The following is an 18,035-nucleotide window of genomic DNA, read 5'->3' as shown; positions in this document are numbered from 1 at the left end:
TGACTTTGCAATAAAAATAAATAAATCTAAAAAAAAAAAGTTAGAACATGTAAGGCGTTTAGCATTTGTACAGAAAAGAGTTCTGTGAGTGTTACCTATTGCTGTCTGTTTAAGTGTGTGAGAGAGAACTTGTGTATCCTCCTTGCCTCCCTTCCCTTCCCTTCCCTTTCCTATCCATTTTCTCTTCCCATCTCCCTCGTGGAGTCAGACTCAAGATTCCATCAGATAACTTGATTTGGATTTAACTCAGTGAATGTTATCTGTGAGATTGGAACTCTCCTTCAAGTAGCTCAGTAGCCAAGTGAAGGAAGATAGACAAGTGAGTAGCTCTCTGGATGGTGTGTGTTAACCTCTGCTCAGGTGCATGTGTTGGTGGCTTGACACAGAGTGACCTGCCCTGCCTGATGATTTGGAAGCCCCAGAGGGTCTTTATCTGTCCTTGCCCTCTTTGGCTGGGCACTTCAGTGGCAGGAAGTGATGTTGTGTATGTACCAGTAGCTCAGCTGCTGGCCCTCTCAGGGTGGCCCAGGTGTTTGGGCTCCTGCCATCCATATGGGAGACCCGGATGAGGCTCCTGGTTTCAGTCTGGCCCAGTCCTGGGCACTGCAGGTCTCTCTCTTTCTAACTCTGTTTTTCAGCTAAATAATTACATCCTTTAGAAAAAATGAAATATAGAGTCAATTTTAAAAGAAACTAGTATTGCTCTTGCTCTTGCCATAGTGAGAAGGGGCCAGTTGGCTTTTCCCTGGTTGAAGTGCTCAGTATATTGCAATATGATCCTTTGAAGTAGTTCAGTCACATAATTCAAATTCCTTCCAAACATTAGTTGCCATTAAAGGACTGATGAGCACCATGTGAGAGACCCTTGGTCATCACCACAACACTGAGTGCCAAAGACTCATTCATGCAGCAGGCATTTAAAGTCCTTGCTCCATGTCACCTTCGGGGCTGGCTCAGGGTGAGGTATAGGCTGGGGTCACGAGCCCAGGCTGGGGGCCTGAGGATGGCAGGTGTGGGAAGTGCTCTGAGAAAGGAGGCTGAAATGGGTGTCTCGGTGTCCTCAGTGTCCATAGCGGCCACAGTCATCTATGCCTATGCCTGGCTGGTCCCCCTGGCACTCTGGGGCTTCCTGCTGTGGAGAAACAGCAAGGTTATGAACATCGTTTCCTACTCGTTCCTGGAGATCGTGTGTGTCTACGGGTACTCACTGTTCATCTACATCCCCACAGCGGTGAGTATCCTGTGTGATGAGCGAGTTGGGAGTGAGCAAGGACTGAGCAGCCAGCCAGCTGCCTGCCCCACCCTGGGGCCCCTATTGTGGAGGCCTTGAGTTCAGAAAGGGCTGGGGCTGCCCTCCAGCGGGCAGGGCTAGGGGTGGAGTGGCAGATTGACCTGGGAACCTCTAGCCACCTTGGCGCCTTGGTGCACAAATGCCCCGCTGATATGACTCGAAGCAGCCCTGCCTCCCAGCCTTTCTCTTCTTTCAGATCCTGTGGATCATCCCTCAGAGAGCTGTGCGCTGGATTCTGGTCCTGATCGCCCTGGGCATCTCGGGGTCTGTGCTGGCGATGACGTTTTGGCCAGCTGTTCGCGAGGATAACCGGCGCATTGCCTTGGCCACCATCATGACGGTCGTGTTGCTGCATATGCTTCTCTCGGTGGGCTGCCTGGTACGGTCTCGTTCCCAGGTTCAGGTGCTGAGTTTTCTGTCTTCCTGTCTTCCCTCCTTTCTTGCTCTCTTTCTTTTTTTTTTAAAAAAAGATTTGTTTGTTTTTATGTAAAAGGCAGAACTACAGAGAGAGGGAGAAACAGAGGGGAGAGATCTTCTGCCTGCTCCCCAAATGGCCACAGTAGCTAGGACTGGGTCAGGTCAAAGCCAGGAGCCAGGAGCTTCCTCTAGGTCTCCTACACAGATAGCAGGGACCCAAAGGCTTGGACCATTTTCTGCTGTTTTCCTTGGTGCATTAACAGGGAGCTGGATTGGAAGTGGAGCAGCTGGAGCTCAAACTGGCATCCATATGAGATGCTGAGAATGTTGGTATTACAGGCTACAGCTTAATCTGTTCACCAGAATGTTGCCCCTGTCAGTGTGGTGTTTATGTGCATGCTGAAAGACCTCAAACTGTTAGAATGAGTCACTTAAAACTGACTCTGAGAAGCAGAGATCACTTTAAATGAACTGTGTTAGACGCAAGGCAGTAAAATCACGAAAGCTTGGTTGCACTCTCTAGTTTTGCTTCATCTCTGTCAGCTGGTCAGCGCCAAGTCCCAACAGGTGTGAGTGCCTGGGTACAGAGTTGGGATAGGAGGATTTTTAAAAAAAAGATTTTATTTATTTTTATTGGAAAGTCAGATTTTCAGAGAGAAGGAGAGGCAGAGGAAAAGATGTTCCATCCTTTTGTTCACTCCCCAAGTGGCCACAACAGCCAGAACTGAGCCAATCCAAGGCCAGGAGCCAGGAGCTTCTTCCTAGTCTTCCATGTGGGTACAAAGGTCCCAAGGCTTTGGTCCATGTTTGACTGCTTTCCCAGGCCACAAGCAGGGAGCTGGATGGGAAGTGGAGCAGCTGGGACACGAGCCAGCACCCATACAGGACGCCGGTGTTTGAAGGTGGAAGATTAGCCAGTTGAGCTATTGTGCCAGCCAGGAATAGGAAGATTCTACCTTGAATAGCTTCCTAGTGATCTTTGAGTTTTATAGTTACGTACTTACAAAGCTGGAGATCGAAGTCAGGAGTGGGAAAGTGGAGTTATTTTTAAATGGAACAACACATGAACTAGTTTTTGAGTTTCTGTGTTTAGGTTTCTTTTTAGGGAAGGTTATGCTTTTGGGTGAGGCCCAGATAGAATACCAGGTTTGTTATGTAATTTCCTCATATGGGTTTAATATTTCCTGCCATGTAGTATTGTTCTGAGGATCAAATACAATCTCTATATCAAGCACGTCCCATAGAACTTGTCTCACAGGTATCTGTTAGTCAGGCTCTGTCCTTTAGACGTTAAGGAGACATGGTTTTCCACGCTCTGTACTGATTTTGCTGCCCATGGCCTTAACAAACCCTGTTGGGTTTTGAGAATAGCTGGAGCCCACAGTGTTAAAGTCACTGATAAAGGAAAGAAAGATGTCTTGGGACACTTAGGAAATGTCCACCCTGCAGGTGTCAAGACCGTTGGTCAAGTTTTACAGTTGTGGGAATCAGTGTTTATATAAGGCTTTTGTAGGGATGACTGTGTCTCATTAAATGTATGAATAAGATCCTGATAGTTAACCACTGAATGGATCTCAAAAGACGTGCCAAGTTGTGGGGCCAGCATTGTGGCACAGGAGGTTAAGTTGCTGCCTATGATGCCAGCGTCCTGTTTGGACACTAATTAGTGTCCTAGCTGCTCTACTTCTGGTCCAGCTCTCTGTTAATTGTGCCTGTGAAAAGCAGTGGAAGGTGGCCCAAGTGTTTGGGCTCCTGTACCCACATAGGAGACCAGGAAAAAGCTCCTGGATCCTAACTTTGTTCTGGCACGGTCTGGCATTATGTTCATTTGCAGAGTGAACCAGTGGCCAAAAGAGCTCTCTCTGTCTCTCTCTTTGTAACTCTGACTTTCAAATAAATAAATACATCTTTTATAAAATGACTTATTTTTTAATTGGAAAGGCAGATATACAGAGAGGAGAGACAGAGAGAAACATCTTCTGTTCACTGGTTTACTCCCCAAGTAGCCAGGAGCCAGCAGCTTCTTCTGGGTCTTCCACGTGAGTGCAGAGGTCCAGTTGCTTGGACCATCTTCTGTTGCTTTCTCAGATGCATTGCTAGGAAGCTGGATTGAAAGTAGAGCGGCCGGAACTTGAACCGATGCCCAAGTGGGATGCTACCTCTGCAGGCAGCAGCTTAATTTGCTGTGCCATAATGGCTCACTTTTGTACAAACTTTCTGAACACCCTCGTAAGTTTGTCTAGATCCATACAGTGTGCAGCTCCAAGAGTGAGACCTGATGCCTATCACAGCTGTCAGGTGATATGTCTCTGGGTTTGTCCATGACCGTGGCCCTGCCGTGGCACGGGATGCTGATAGTGGGCAGTGTTCTTTCTCTATGGCTAAAAGGGCCTTGCAAGGATGCTGCCCTGTATCCCAGGAGAGTGGCCCTGGAGCACACAACTCACTTTTGGGCCAGAGCTCAGGCCTCGCACTCTAACACCAGGGCCCTTTCTCTGCTCCCTCTACTGGCACTTCCCCAATTCCCTCTTGAATCTTTTGCTCCCTCTGTACTGGGTTGGAAAATGGGTGGAGAGCAGGAAGCAGTATCCTGCAAGGGACTCAGAGAAGTGGGGCAGACTGAACCACAGAGATGTTCTCCTGGCCTTCATTGTACCCTCCCTCCTACCTCTTCGCTTAATAACAACAGAAAAGGAGTTGGTCATGCATGTTACAGTAAGATTGTTAATGTTGTGAGGACTAAATGATGTTTGCATATGACAAATAGGACAATTAACAAGTGGAAGACAGTGTTAGTATTATTGGAGGGTCATAGGGGAGTTGACAATGGAGAGAGATACTGTCTGAAGCAGACAGCATGGCATCCCCGGTCTCCCCAGGGGAAGGCAGACAGGTGTAGTGAGGTGTGTGACAGTCCTATGTCTGCAATAAGTGGTGGTGGGACAAGTTCTCAGTGATTGCACACAAACATTCCTGGTGGGTTCAGTTAGGGACGCACCTGGAAGGCAGGACTTGGCTGGTCGGGCTGGTGGTGGGCGCTGCTGAGAGTACAGGGGCCCTGCACCCTGCCCCTACCCTTGGAAGGCCACCTGTTCAGTCCCAAGGCCTCCACAGTGCCTAGACCTGGGCTGGGCATAGACTAGATGCCAAGTGACAGGCTGTCCTAGGGACGAGAAGAGCATGCACGATCAGGTGGGAGTCCCAGGAGAGGTGCACAGCTGTGTAGCCTGGGAGACTGTGTGAGTCTCTGTCTTCTCATAGTTAGAATGGGAGAATAATTGCAGTAGGATTTCTCCATGAATTAGTGACTGAGTGTGTATATACCTGGTGCACAACCACTACTTTCTTGTGGTAGCTGTAGTTGTCAAGCATTTGTCAATTAAAGAGTTAGAGAAATAGCACCTGTCTGGGGAACAGTCCTTTGAGATGATCTTTTCCAGGCTTCTCCTTTTACAGATATGAAAACTGGGAGTGGGTGAATTGCCCAAACCTGGACCCCTTGCCTTGTTCCTTGTGATGAGCATCTCCCCCACTGGCCTGAGAGGAAGACACCGTTCCTGCATCCTGGGGCTACCTGGCACCATGCACCTGCAAGAACTAGAGGCAGAGCTGGGGTTCATGTGGGTGGTGTGGCTTCTGTCCTCTCCTGAAGTTAGAGACTGAATTTTCCCTGCCCACAGACAGAAGCTGAATGGAGGGGCCCTGGGATGGAGGCCTGTTAAACGTCACCAGTTGCTCTGGGAATATGGGGAGCTAGAGATATTCTGCAGCCCGAGGTGGCCTCTGGACAAGTATTGGGAAAGGGGTGTTGCGCTTCTGGAGCAGGAATGCAGAGGAAGCTCCACTGTGTTGCATTGCTGCCCCCTCCTGGCCAGTGCAGAGCTGGCTGGTTGGAAAACAGGGCTGGGCTTGGCTTTGTAAATTTTTGCTGGCACCCATAGCCAAAGGCAGTTGTTGATCATCAGACAGGGTTGTCTTTCCATAGAACAGCCAGCAGGATTGGTATTTTGCCTGGGCTACCATAAGAATTATAATTTGAGACAAGCAGGAAGTCTTCAGATCTTTTCAGATTTACTTTATGGGGCTAATGCTAAGGTTTAAACCTATGCCTGCAGTGCTGGCATCCCTTTTGGGTGCTGGTTCATGTTCCTGCTTCTCCACTAATGAACTAGCACCCTGCTAATTCATCTGGGGAAACAGCAGAAGATGGTCCAAATGCTAGGGCTCCTGAACCCACAAGGGAGACCCAGAAGAAGCTCTTGGATTTGGATTAGCCCAATCCAGGCATTGTGGCCATTTGAGGAGTAAATCAGCAAATGGAAGATGTCTTTCTCTCTGTTGTAACTCTGCCTTTCCGAATAAATAAAGAGTTATTTATTCGGAAAGCAGAGTTAGAGAACAGGAAGAGAGATTATCCATCTACTGATTCACTCCCAAATGCCCCCAATGGAAGCCAGGAGGAAGGAGCTTCATTTGAGTCTCCCATGTGGGTACATTGAAGTACCACGTGTTTACGTGCCGTGCCAGGCCCTGTGTGAGATGTGGTGACACAAGAACAAAGAAGGACACATCCTCTGCCCCTGAGGTGATGGAAAAGATGCTCTGGGTGTTCTGGCAGACTCACACTCGAGTGCCACATGCACCTGCCAAACCGACCGCCTCTCCAAGCCTCAGCCTCTTCACCTATCCAATGAGGACAGTCAAAGCTATCAGATAGGATTGTTGTGAAGCTGAAGTCATGCCGTGTGAATATAGTAAGTGCTCAGAAAATGGTTCCTTAATTTTAGTAAGATGCAGCCGAGCGGGGCGTTGTAATGATGTGGTAGGTTAAGTGTCTGCCTGTGGTGTCAGCACATGTTCATGTTCTGGCTGCTCTCATTCTGATCCAGCTCCCTACTTGTTGCATGGGAAAGCAGTGAAGGATGACTGAAGTTCTTGGGACCCTACACCTATGTGGGAAACCAGGAAGAAGCTCCAGGTACCTAGCTTCAGACTGGCTTAGCTGCAGATATCGTGGCCATTTGGGTGAACCAGCAAAATATGTCTCTCTCTCTCTCTTTCTCTCTCTCTCTCTCTTTCTCTCTCCTTTTTCCTTCTCTTCTTGTAAAGCTTCCTTTCAGCTGAAAGGAGAACTCTTAAAAAAGAGACTCAGCTTGGTGCGTGAGGCAGATGCTGGAGTTCAGCGTAATGACAGATAGGGCAGGGAAGGTGTGTGGGCCATGTAAGCCCATCAGTGCCGTTAGGGTTGTATCCAAAACATCCCTCTGACCCCTTGTTTTTCACTCTCTTGGGGTTTCCTCCCACAGGCATACTTTTTCGATGCACCTGAGATGGACCATCTCCCAACAGCTACAGTTACTCCAAACCAGACGGTGGCAGCAGCCAAGTCCAGCTAATGGGAAAGTAAGAGCCTGGGGTTTCCTCTTCTTGCTGTGTGGTGTGGTGAGCCAGGGGCAGACGTGTCAGCCCTGTGCCATCAGTGAATGGAACAGTCAGGACCTGGGACCTGTGTGGGAAACAGCTGGCGTGTGCATTCCACACACCTGTCCTTCTTGTTAAAGGCTCTGTTTGCTGATTGACGTGCTATTGGCTGTAGAGATGGGGTGGGCAGGAGAGACGCACTGCAAGCTGATAGCTCCTCCTGTAAGGGAACTCCTGCATTTGGTCTTTCTGTCTCCTTGCTTCTACTCCCCTGTTCTTTCTAGCATTGCAACAGCAGCCCCATGGGTGGTTTAAAAGTCTACACCAAATCCTATTTAATCCAGAGCGGACTTCTCCAGGTTTATTAACATTTCATGTTGCTCTGATTCTTGGGGGTTTCTTTTGGTGATTCCACTGCCATTGGTTAGCTCAATGGGTTGGAATGCAGGAGGAAGACCCAACTCCACGGTTTCTTCCTTACCTCTACGTTCCACCTCCTGAGCATACCCAGGTGCAGCCGTACTGAGCTTGCAGCCATTGGCAGACATATTCACCTTTTCCCTTGCTGTCGCACCTGTCCAAGTGTCCCTTGCCCTGCCCCAGTCCTCACTCACCTTGTGATCCACTACACCTTGTACTGCCCTTCCCTGCTTATCACCAGTCAGTCCCATAGACACTAGGAATGGGTGTGCCTGTGTGTCTCTGGAACCCATCACACAGCTGGTGTGAATGTTTAAGCAGCCACAGCCTACACGGGGTCTCACTGTGCACCAAGAACTTTTGCTTTTTTTTTCACCTTCCTGCCCAAACTGCTGTCTCTTAGTGGCTTTGGAGTCAAGCAGAAGGAAAATTAAGTCTCAGTTTGCCATGTTCTAGCATGTTCTAGCCCCCTTGTGCCTGGAGGCTTACCTTTCTGAGCCTGGACCAGCTTGCCTATAAACTGAGGGCGCCAAACCTATGTGGTAAATATTAGAGATGGTGCTCGTAGAAGCTACTGGCTCTTGCTTGAAGGATTCATTAGTCAAACCACACCTGCTGTCCCGTGAGAGTGGGCCCAGTGATTGATGTTGAAATGTTATGGTTCCCACTGACTTTGCCTTGGCCTTCTTTCTTTCTTTCTTCTTTCTTTCTTTATTTTTAAGATTTTGGCTGTTAAGCAAATAGAGACAATCCTACCCCTCTTCATTGAGCAATTCAGGTTGCAGCCCTGCTAGTTGACAACACGTGAGGGATCAAGGCACTCCCAGCAACTCTGTTGGTAAGACAGTGTTCTGGCAATGGACTGCAAGGGAACCCATGTCAAATGTCAAAGTCTGCTGTCCTCCCAATGGTGTGTGACTGTGGGACATTGCAAGCAAAAGAAATCAGGGCCCTTGCAAATTGTAAGGACTTACCTCCTCATTCTTTTTTTTTTTAAGGTTATTATTTTTTATTGGAAAGGCAGATTTACAGAGAGAAGAGAGAGAAAGATTTTTTTGTCTACTGGTTCACTCCCCAAGTGGTCGTAATGGCTGGAGCTGAGCCAATCCAAAGCCAGCAGCCAGGAGCCAGGAACTTCCAGGTGCCCAGGCAGGTGCAGAGTCCCAAGGCTTTGGGCCACCCTGGACTGCTTTCCCAGGCCACAAGCAGGAAGCTGGATGGGAAGTAGAGCAGTTGGCACACAAACCAGCATCCATATGAGATCCTGGCAGATACAAGGCAAGAATTAAGCCACTAGGCTACTGTGTTGGATACGTTCTCTCCTCATTCTGTAGTGAAGGAAGCCTGGAACAGGAGAAGGCAGAGCCTTGCTCAAATTTGGTGAGCCCAGATTTGGGTGGCAAGCCAATATATGCATTTCATATTTCATTTTACAACATATTTTCAGATCACTGGCCACTTGTACCAGCCCTGTTGGCCCAATTGTACAGAACTATATGAAGTTCATGGGAAGATAGAATTGAAAGAGTATTTCAGAGTTAAAAAAAATAATTGAAACTCATGTGTTTTTTTTTTAAGATTTATTTGTTCTTAATTGGAAAGGCAGATATAGGAAAGATCCTTTATCTGCTGGCTCACTCCCCAAATGGCTACAATGGCCAGAGCTGAGCTGATCCAAAGCCAGGAGCCAGGAGCTTCTTCCAGGTCTCCCACGCAGGTGTAGGGTCCCAAGGCTTTGGGCGATCCTGGACTCCTTTGCCAGGCTGTAAGCAGGGAGCTGGATGGGAAGCAAAGCAGCCAGCACATGAACTGGCACCCATATGGGATTGTGGTGCTTGTTAAACGAGGATTTAGCCATTGAACCATCGTGCCAGGCCTTGTGTTGTCTTTTCATAGTATTCATTTTCCATGAACTTTCTATCTCATGTATGCATGGACTTAAAAAATGTTTTGTATAAAAATAAGTGTCTTCTCATTCCAGTTTCTATGAACCTTTTGAAGTCCCTTGTATAGATGAGGGGGCTGGGTTTTGTGAGCTGACTGAGATGACTTATTTCTTTCTGTTTTTTGGGGGGGGTCCTTTATATATATATTTTTTCTTTATTTGTTACATTCTTTACATAGTTAATTAGGGCAAAAAGGTTCAAGGGCTACAGGAAAGTGGGTAAGACTATTATTTCCACATTGTTTCCTTCATGGATCTGGGGTAAAGGGGGTTATTGATGGAGAAACCCCACCCAGTTTCCCACCCACCCCAAGTCCCGGATGTGGGGCATGCTCTGAGATACTTGCTTAAGTGGTTTTGATAGTTCACCAGTTATGAATTGCTGCCAGTCTTGCCACTCCAAGCACGATGAGGTCGCTGCATAATCCACTGATTGACATAGTCCCTCTTAGAGTCTCCATTTGCCCAGTTTTTCACTGCCAACATATGGCTGAGGAGTTGACTGACTTATTCTGTCCTCTGTCTTTTCATGGTTAGGGTTCTGTGTCTGGCAGTTCAATTGTGGAGATTGAAACTTTGTCTGAGGTGTTCCCAGACTAGGCTGTTGTGTGTACTAGCAAGTACAGGGCCTGGTACAGTCCTTCGCTCCAGTCAGCTGGTGGTTGCAATTGCTGGGTCGGTTCTGTTTCCAGTGCTGTCTACCACTGGAACCAATGGGTGTTGTAGTCCAGCCTGGTTCTGCCCAGCGCATACTCGGCCCTCACATAAACCAGTGGGAGCTGCAGCCTAGTCAGAGCGACCCACAATAACCCCCACCAGGCCCGCCCCCTATCCTGGTTTGCCAGTGTGTGCCGCAGACTTGTCTAGTCTGTCCCACATCCCATTGAGCTCTCATACATGTCAATGAGCATTGAAGCCTAGTTCAACCCAACCAGCCCGACTATACAGCCCACACACATGCTGTTGGGGTGCCTTTCTGTCTAACCACCCTAAGCCCTGTCCTGGTTTTTGTGCCCTCCAGAAAGAGTGGTAACCCAAGAGGGAGGAGCCCACTATTTCCCTTCTAGGCCACTCCCACTCCTGGATTATGCTCTCTCCAGGTGGTTCTGCAGTGTAACTTGGCAGAATTAGCCCCCAGTGCCAGCTTCTGCCAGCTGATGCTGTGGCACAGCCCAACCAACCCTCACCCACTCTAATTTTTGCTTGCACCAGTAGGAACAGTTATCCCAGCCTGGCTTTTCCCTGATCTAGCTCACATGAGACCCACAGGTGTTATAGCCCTGCCTAGTTTGGTCTGCCTCCATCCCAGCTCACGCTCTCCAGTGGGAGTAGCTGTCCAGCAGGGGCCCCCACATTCCCCCTGCTGGCTCTGCCCCCTGCCTCCCTGGTTGGGCACTGTGCGGTCACATCCGGTACAGGTCACTTCACCTTGGCATTCCGTAAGGTGCACTGGTTTTTGTTGTGACTGATCCTGGCTCGACCCACACTCTGGAGAGACCGATTTCCTAGAGTTAGAGCAGGCCCCTTAAATGGAGAGCTTCAGGAACCAGCTTCTGAGGCTACCCACTTTTTGATTCAAAAACTTTAAAAAATTATTTATTTTCTTTTGTATTTGCAAGGCAGAATGATAGAGAAATCTTCATTCTGCTGTTTCACTCCCTGGAATGGCCACAACAGCCAGGGATGGGGAAGGCTGAAGCCAGGAGCTCCACCTGGGTCTTCCACACGGATGGCAGGGACCCAAGGACTTTAACCATCACCTGCTGCTTTGTAGGGTGTGTACTGGCAGGATGTTGAATCGAAAACAGAGCCAGTGCCTGGATCAGCCACTCTGATAAGGGACTTAATGTCTCAAGTCGTGTTCTCAGTACTGCATCAACTGCCCACTCCTCCTTTCCTTTTTTTTTTTAACGGTTAAAACTCCCAGGCTGCCATGATTGGCAGTTCCTTATAGATCTGATTTTTCCTTGCAGCCTTCCCATGCTGGTCTTGCGGTGCTTTAGTTCAGCAATGCCTTGAGTTGGCATGACCTCTCAGTGAGGGGTGTGAATGCTCTGTTAGTGACCCACTGCTGTCCCTGTGGATTTATAGGCATGCACTCTCACGGTGTCAGGAACCTGGGCACTCTCCGCCTGCTCCTGGCCCTCAGCTTCTGTCACAGGGCAGCCATAAAAGGATTGGCCAGGGCCAGGCTCTCATCTGAAAGCTAGAATGTTTGCTGGCAGGATTCCACCCGTGACAGCTCATTAGCTTGAGCCCTTGGTGGGGCCTGCCATGTGGGCCCCTTCCCAGGAAGGCTTCCTTCAGTCAGTCACTAGTCTCCCGGCAGGGTTGAAGTTGCGACTAATGCAGCATGAACACTCCAGGGACAACTGTCACTTTTGCCATATGCCATTGATTAGAAACGATTCACAGGCCTCACCCATGCTCAGGAGGAGGGTCCACGTAGTTTAGGTCCAGGAACCTCCATCCAATGGATTAAACATTCAGCAGAGAGTGGCCATGTTGTGTGGGAAGCACCATAGATATAGCAGCTGTTGCCCAAGCCCCGTGGAGACACAGAACAAAACGACTCTGTGACCAGGCAGTAGGGGCAGGCCTTCTGATGGGGTGTGGGCATCGTGTGAACTTGGACCCTCAATGCAGGGTAGGAGCCCTTTCCTGATGCTGTCAAAAAAAAAGAGAAAAAAAAAGGATTCTGTTTCCTTCAGCTTTGGAAAGGTGAAGATGTGGGCTGTGGACACAACGTGTAGAGGGACAGGGCATAAGGAAATGGGTGGCAACAGGGGTCTGGGTGTCTCCCAGTTTTACCTTTTGTACATTTTGCTTGGGAAGGCTGTGGCCGCGCATCTCAATAGAGCTAGTAGCGACAAGAAGAGCCTGGATCCCGGAGCCCTGGAAGGCCTTGGATCCTGGGCGACACCAGACCTGATATGGCCGGGCTTTGCTCGGTCTGCACCGCCAATGGTTTCTTCACAGCTGCCTGGCAGAAGTGGCCGTCTCTGTGCCAATGAGAGGTGCTGCCCAGGGCCTGGGTGCTGATCACTTCCGACCTGTCCCTTCCACTGCTACTATGGGACCCCCAGCTTTCCCTGACAAAGACTGGCATCCCATCCCACCCATGACCTTCCCAGTGGTGTCTATGCCACAGAGGGCTTGGCTTGGTGATTCCTGCGGGGAACCTTGACATCACAGGGCCCTGCAGGCCCGGGGAGGCAGCAAACTGCCTGTCACGGAAACAGCAGAAGGAAGATCTGACTTCTTTCTGTCCACTTCCACTAACTTACCTCCTGGGGGCCAGTGCCGCTTCTGCTCTGGCCTTCCCTGGGAAACCTTGCCTTGGCTTGAGGAGTGGGACTCTGAAGGATGGCATCCACAGGGGACCCTGCCTTCCTGGTGGCAGGGACAGGTATGTTTGTCCAGAGGAACTGTGAGTCATACTGCACTGTGGTCAGGGTTTTAATAATAGATGAGCAAGGGGCCAGCAGAATGGCTCAATTGGCTAATAATCTGCCTCCGAATGACAGCATCCCATTTGGGTGCCTGTTCATGTCCTGGCTGTTCCGCTTCCTATCCAGTTGCCTGCTTATGGCCTGGGAAAGTAGCAGAGGATGACCCAAGTGCTTGGGCGCCTGCATCCATATTCCTGGCTCCTGGCTTTGGATCAGCGTAGTTGTAGCCATTGCAGCTATTTGGGGAATGTTTCAGCGGGAGCTAGATGGAAAGTGGAGCAGCCGGATTTTGGACCAGTGCCCATACAGGATCCTGGCATGTGCAGAGTGAGGATTTAGCCACTGAGCCACTGTGCCAGGCCATTTATTTTATTTTTGAAAGACTTATTTATTTATTTGAAAGGCAGAGTTACAGAGATAAGAGACACAGAGATCTTCCGTCCACTGGATCACTTCCCAAATGGCCTCAATGGCTAGAGCAGAGCTGTTATGAAACCAGGAACCAGAAGCCAAGAGCCTCCTCCTGGTTTCCCTTGTGGGTACAGAGTGCCAAGGGCTTGAACCATTCTCCACTGCTTTCCCAGGCCATAAGCAGAGAACTGGATGGGAAGTGGAACAGCCAGGACATGAACTGGCACCCATATGGGATGCCAGCATCACAAGCAGATTAGTTTGCTTTGCCATGGTGCCACAGGGGGCATGGCATGGGGTTTTTGCTGGCTGTGTGCCCCTTTTCTCCACCCTGGCTTTCTGTCACCTTTGCGGTGTGGCCACACACTGACATCTTCATGTGGTGCTGGCTCTGGGCTTGTTCTCTTAAGTGGGAGGAAGGACATGCAGTAACAGCCCTTCTCTGCCCCATTCCTTCATCTCCTCTGGGCTTAACACTACCTACCTCTGCCCCCCGCCCCCGGCTCCTTCCACGTTCCTGTCTCTTACAAATTTCCAGCAAAGCCTAGCAGCAGTTGCCCCGAACCTGTGACATGCCACATGAACCCATCTTCCCTATAGCGGGCCCTGCTGATGCTTTCCTGTTGCTGACTTCAGAGGGACTTGATTCTTTGTGACTCCACCTCACGGTGACTTAGCCTTGGAAGTAAACCTGTCGGCCTCACAACCATTTCCTTTGCTTACCTGAGTTTCTCTTAGAGTTGGCATGCCGCCGCCCACAGGGCCTGCAGCAGGGCCTGGCTCCTGTGTTCTCTCTCAGTATTTGGTGGCTTCATGAAGAAACCCACCAAGCAATTCATGTTAAAAACCCGGCATCAGTGTGAATGCCTCCCTGTCACCATCAGCAAGACTTTCCCCTTCTCCTTGGAGATATTTCTGAAGTTGGTCCTTCCGTTACCGTATCTGGTGTTCAGGAACCAATCACATTTGAACTCTGCTAATAATAACCTGCTGGATTTTTCCACCTCTTTTCTTTTTCTTCTTCTACTTCCTCTCCTTCTTATTCTAGAGACTTAACTATTTTGCTTCAAAGTCAGAGTAACAGGGAGAGAGAGAGAGAGAGAGAGAGAGAGAGATTGATTCCATCTGCTGGTTCACTCCCAAATGGCTGTTGCAGCAAAATCTGGCAGTCCAAAGCTGGGAGCCAGGAGTTTCTTCTAGGTCTTCCACATGATTGCAGGGTTCCAAGCCAGGGTCCTTGAGCCATGTTCTGTTTTGCCAGGCTATAAACAGAGAGTTGGATCAAAAGTGGAGCAGCTGAGACTTGAACCAGCCTCCATGTGGGAGCTGGCACTGTAGGCTGAAGATTAGCATGTTATGTCACAGCACCAGCCCCTCTTTTCTTTCTTCTTGTATCCTATGTACAATAATGAGAGTTTCAAAATTTTATAAATCTGACCATGTCTTTACCTGGGTCACTCTCCCACCTAAAAGTTTTTGGAAGGGTCAACGTTGTGGTACAGTAGCTAAAGCTATCACCTGCAGTGGCAGCATTCCACTTGGCCCAAATGTTTGGGCTTCTGCACCCATGTGGGAACGTGGAAGAGGCTCCTACCTTGCCAATGGTTTGGAAGATTCTGCATTTTTCTCCCCACCACACCACCCTCCCCCCCGTAACTGTGACTTTCACATAAATAAATACATCTTTCACAAAGTTGAGTTTTTTAAATCTTCTGTTGTCTAAAGAAAAAAATTAAAAATTCCTATAATGCAAAAAATTACCTTTAATCTGTTGTCCACTACTAGCAAGTTTCCCAGTTTCCACAGCTTCAGTGTCTCCCCATATCCACCTTCCCTGTCACCTGACAAGCTGCTGCCACAGAGATGTGGAGAAAGGACAGGTGAGGTAGCTTTGGAATCTGGGACAGAGGGCGCTGGGTTTCCAAGGAAATAAGGCAAAACATTAAAAACCATCGCCTTCCAGCTGAGTATCTTTGCTTAGGGCCCAGGGCTGAAGGTTTGGGGAGTTAGAGGTAGCAGCTACACAAGTTAGTTCTGGCCTGTAGGGCGCACTCCCTAACTTTAGAGTTTCTCTTTTATTTTCCAGTTGTGTTGTCTGTGGAGCATGGTGTTTGGGGCCCTGGTGTCCTCTGTAGTGAAGCAGAATGACCTCAGCCAGCAGGGCCCTGGATGTCACGGCGCCTGCCTCCTCATCTAGAGCCTGCAAACCTGCTTCATGAACACGCGTGGAGGGCAGCATCCAGCACATGTGTCTTTGAGACTTTCATTTGCCTCCGTTTGTGACCCTCGTTGATGATGCCCTGACTTGGGATGAAACATAGGGATAGGGACAGGGGTTGGGCATGCTGGGGTGTGTCCATCTGCCTCCCACCTGCCTCAGATGACCTACACTCCGGGAGATCTGCCCTGCACACCAGAAGCACCCAGCCCACCTTCCAGGGTCCTTTCTCGGAATCAGGTGGATGGCTTTGCTGGGAGTGTGAACTCTGGGGTTACTGGGGAGCTTGAAAATTTATCTTTGGTGACTTAATGCTAGGCAGCTGAACCTAATGATTGCAAAAATAAATACCTCATAGAATGTCTGCCTTTTTTTTTTTCAGGCATGGTGGCTCTGCAGCTAATCCTTTACCTCCGAGTGCCAGCATCTCACCCCTTGTGAGCACCAATTCGTATCTCAGCTGCTGTACTTTCTGATCCAGGTTCTGGATTATATCCTGGGAAAGCAGCAGAAGATGGCCCAGATCCTTGGGCCCCTGCACCCACGTGGGAAAACTGGGAGAAGAGCCTGGCTCTTGGCTTCAGACCAGTTTAGCTCTGGCTGTTGTGATTATTTGAGGAGTGAACCAGTGGATAGAAGATCTTTTTTCTCTCCTCTCTGTAAATCTGCCTCCCCCCCCAAAATAAATATTTTTTAAAAAGATTTTTTAAAATTTTATCAGAAAGCTAGGGTGATAGAAGGAGAGAGGGAAAGATCTTCCTCCTGGTTCACTTCCCAAATGGCTACAATGGTTAGGGCTGATCTAGGCTGAAGCCGGGAACCCAAAACTCCATCCTGGTCTCCTATGTGAGCAGCAGGGGCCCAAACACTTGGGCCATCCTCTGCTGCACTCCTAGGTACATTAGCAGGGAGCTGGACTGAAAGTGGAGCAGCCGGGACTAGAACCTGTGGCACCACAGTCCCAGCCCCTGTCTGCATTTAACCTCAAATGTTTCCTTGTGTTTTATCTGTACCATCATGGAGGTTGCTGGACATTGGATATAAAGTGCTAGCTGTTAAAATAAACATCTGAATTTTTACCTCCCAGGAGTATAGAGCATTGGGTTTAAACAACACATCCATGTATGGCCTAATTTAACCCAGAAGTTTTAGGAAATTCTCTTAGGATGTGCAGGGTGCCTCCTTGAGGTGACTTCCTTGCTAGAATGTACTGAAGAGAGAAACAAGGATACCACAAGATGCTTTCTGTTCTAAACACATGCTTTCTGGGCGCTGTGCTTCTCCCTGGCCAGAACTGCTGCTGGCCTGTTTCCTGTTGGCCTCTCCCGGACAGAGTTAGTGCCCTGTGTTTCTGACACAGCTACCAAAATACTCTTAGACACTGAGAGTTGGCCACACAGGTAAAGGGAGATGCAAGGACACTTGGAGCCACAGGGAATTTTTAAGGTCATTCTGGCAAACTTCCTGTTCAGTGCTGACTTGCACCCCAGCAATCTTGTCAGCAAACATATCCCGGGCACCCACCATACCCTGGGCATGATGCCAGGCAGAGCAGCAGCCGACACAGACAAGCTCCTGTTCACTGGGCCCGTTGCCTGTGGTGGCTTTCCCCTGGGCATAGCCCACTCTGTGAGAAGGGTCTGCCCCTGTCCCTGGGCCTCACAGAAGGAGCCTTGCCCTGCAGTAACCTTCAAAGTTCAAAGTCAGAGCCGAGCCTTCCCATACCAGGCGTTTCTACCATCTTCAAGGGCCCTTTGGAGAACTTGGGGTCTGCACGTCCCAGTCTCCCTCCCGGGAGCCCTTTCTGCAGATTTTTTCTCCTGCTGCCCATGGCCGTGACCCACATCCTTGCTCGTCCTGTGAAGTCCTCCACATGCACCATCTAAAAAAGGTGGCATTAGTAGCTGCTGTAATGATCGGATACATATCCACACTTGAGGAGGAATAACTACAACTGCTTTTAAGTTGGTAGATTTGGTACATTTCTCCACAAATATGCTTTGACATAATAAAGAGGTCAGAATTTGCTAAAAGATTTATTTGTCTTTGTCTTGATATATATATATCGAGAGAGAGAAAGAGAGAGATCTTCCATCCGCTAAATCACTCTCCAGGTGGCCTCAATGGCTGGAGCTGGGCCAGTCTAAAGCCAGGAGTCAGGAGCTTATTCTAGACCTCTCATGTGGATGCAGGGACCCAACAACTTGAGACAACTTTTTGCTGCTTTCTCAGGTGCATCAGCAGGGAGCTGGGTGACAAGTGGAGCAGCTGGGACTTGAACCAGCAACCATATGGGATGCCAATGCATAGCAGGCAGAGAATTAGCCTGTTGAGCCAGTATACCAGCCCCATAGATTTAATTTATTAAAATATTTTTTATATTTTTGTTTGAAAGGTAGAGTTACAGAGGCACATTTGACTGATGTGACTTTTGGTGTCCCCTACACAGTGAAGTGTCAC

General features: G+C 49.1%; 1 protein-coding gene across 1 annotated transcript in view; it reads left to right on the top strand.

The window, feature by feature from the left end:
* Positions 1 to 15,939, top strand: part of YIPF1 (Yip1 domain family member 1) — a 57,109-nt gene extending 41,170 nt beyond the window's left edge. The window contains exons 7-10 of the mRNA XM_004588690.3: positions 1,065 to 1,231; positions 1,488 to 1,670; positions 7,015 to 7,111; positions 15,444 to 15,939. Coding sequence (XP_004588747.2) covers positions 1,065 to 1,231; positions 1,488 to 1,670; positions 7,015 to 7,104 — 440 coding nt within the window. The 3' untranslated portion in view covers positions 7,105 to 7,111; positions 15,444 to 15,939. The remainder of the gene's footprint in view (positions 1 to 1,064; positions 1,232 to 1,487; positions 1,671 to 7,014; positions 7,112 to 15,443) is intronic.
* The last annotated feature ends 2,096 nt before the right edge of the window (positions 15,940 to 18,035 follow it).

The sequence above is a fragment of the Ochotona princeps genome, chromosome 2 (assembly GCF_030435755.1).
Source record: "Ochotona princeps isolate mOchPri1 chromosome 2, mOchPri1.hap1, whole genome shotgun sequence".
In the NCBI taxonomy this organism is placed as follows: Eukaryota; Metazoa; Chordata; class Mammalia; order Lagomorpha; family Ochotonidae; genus Ochotona; species Ochotona princeps.
The sequence above is the reverse complement of the archived record's forward strand: the minus strand, read 5'-3'. Positions and strand labels throughout refer to the sequence as shown.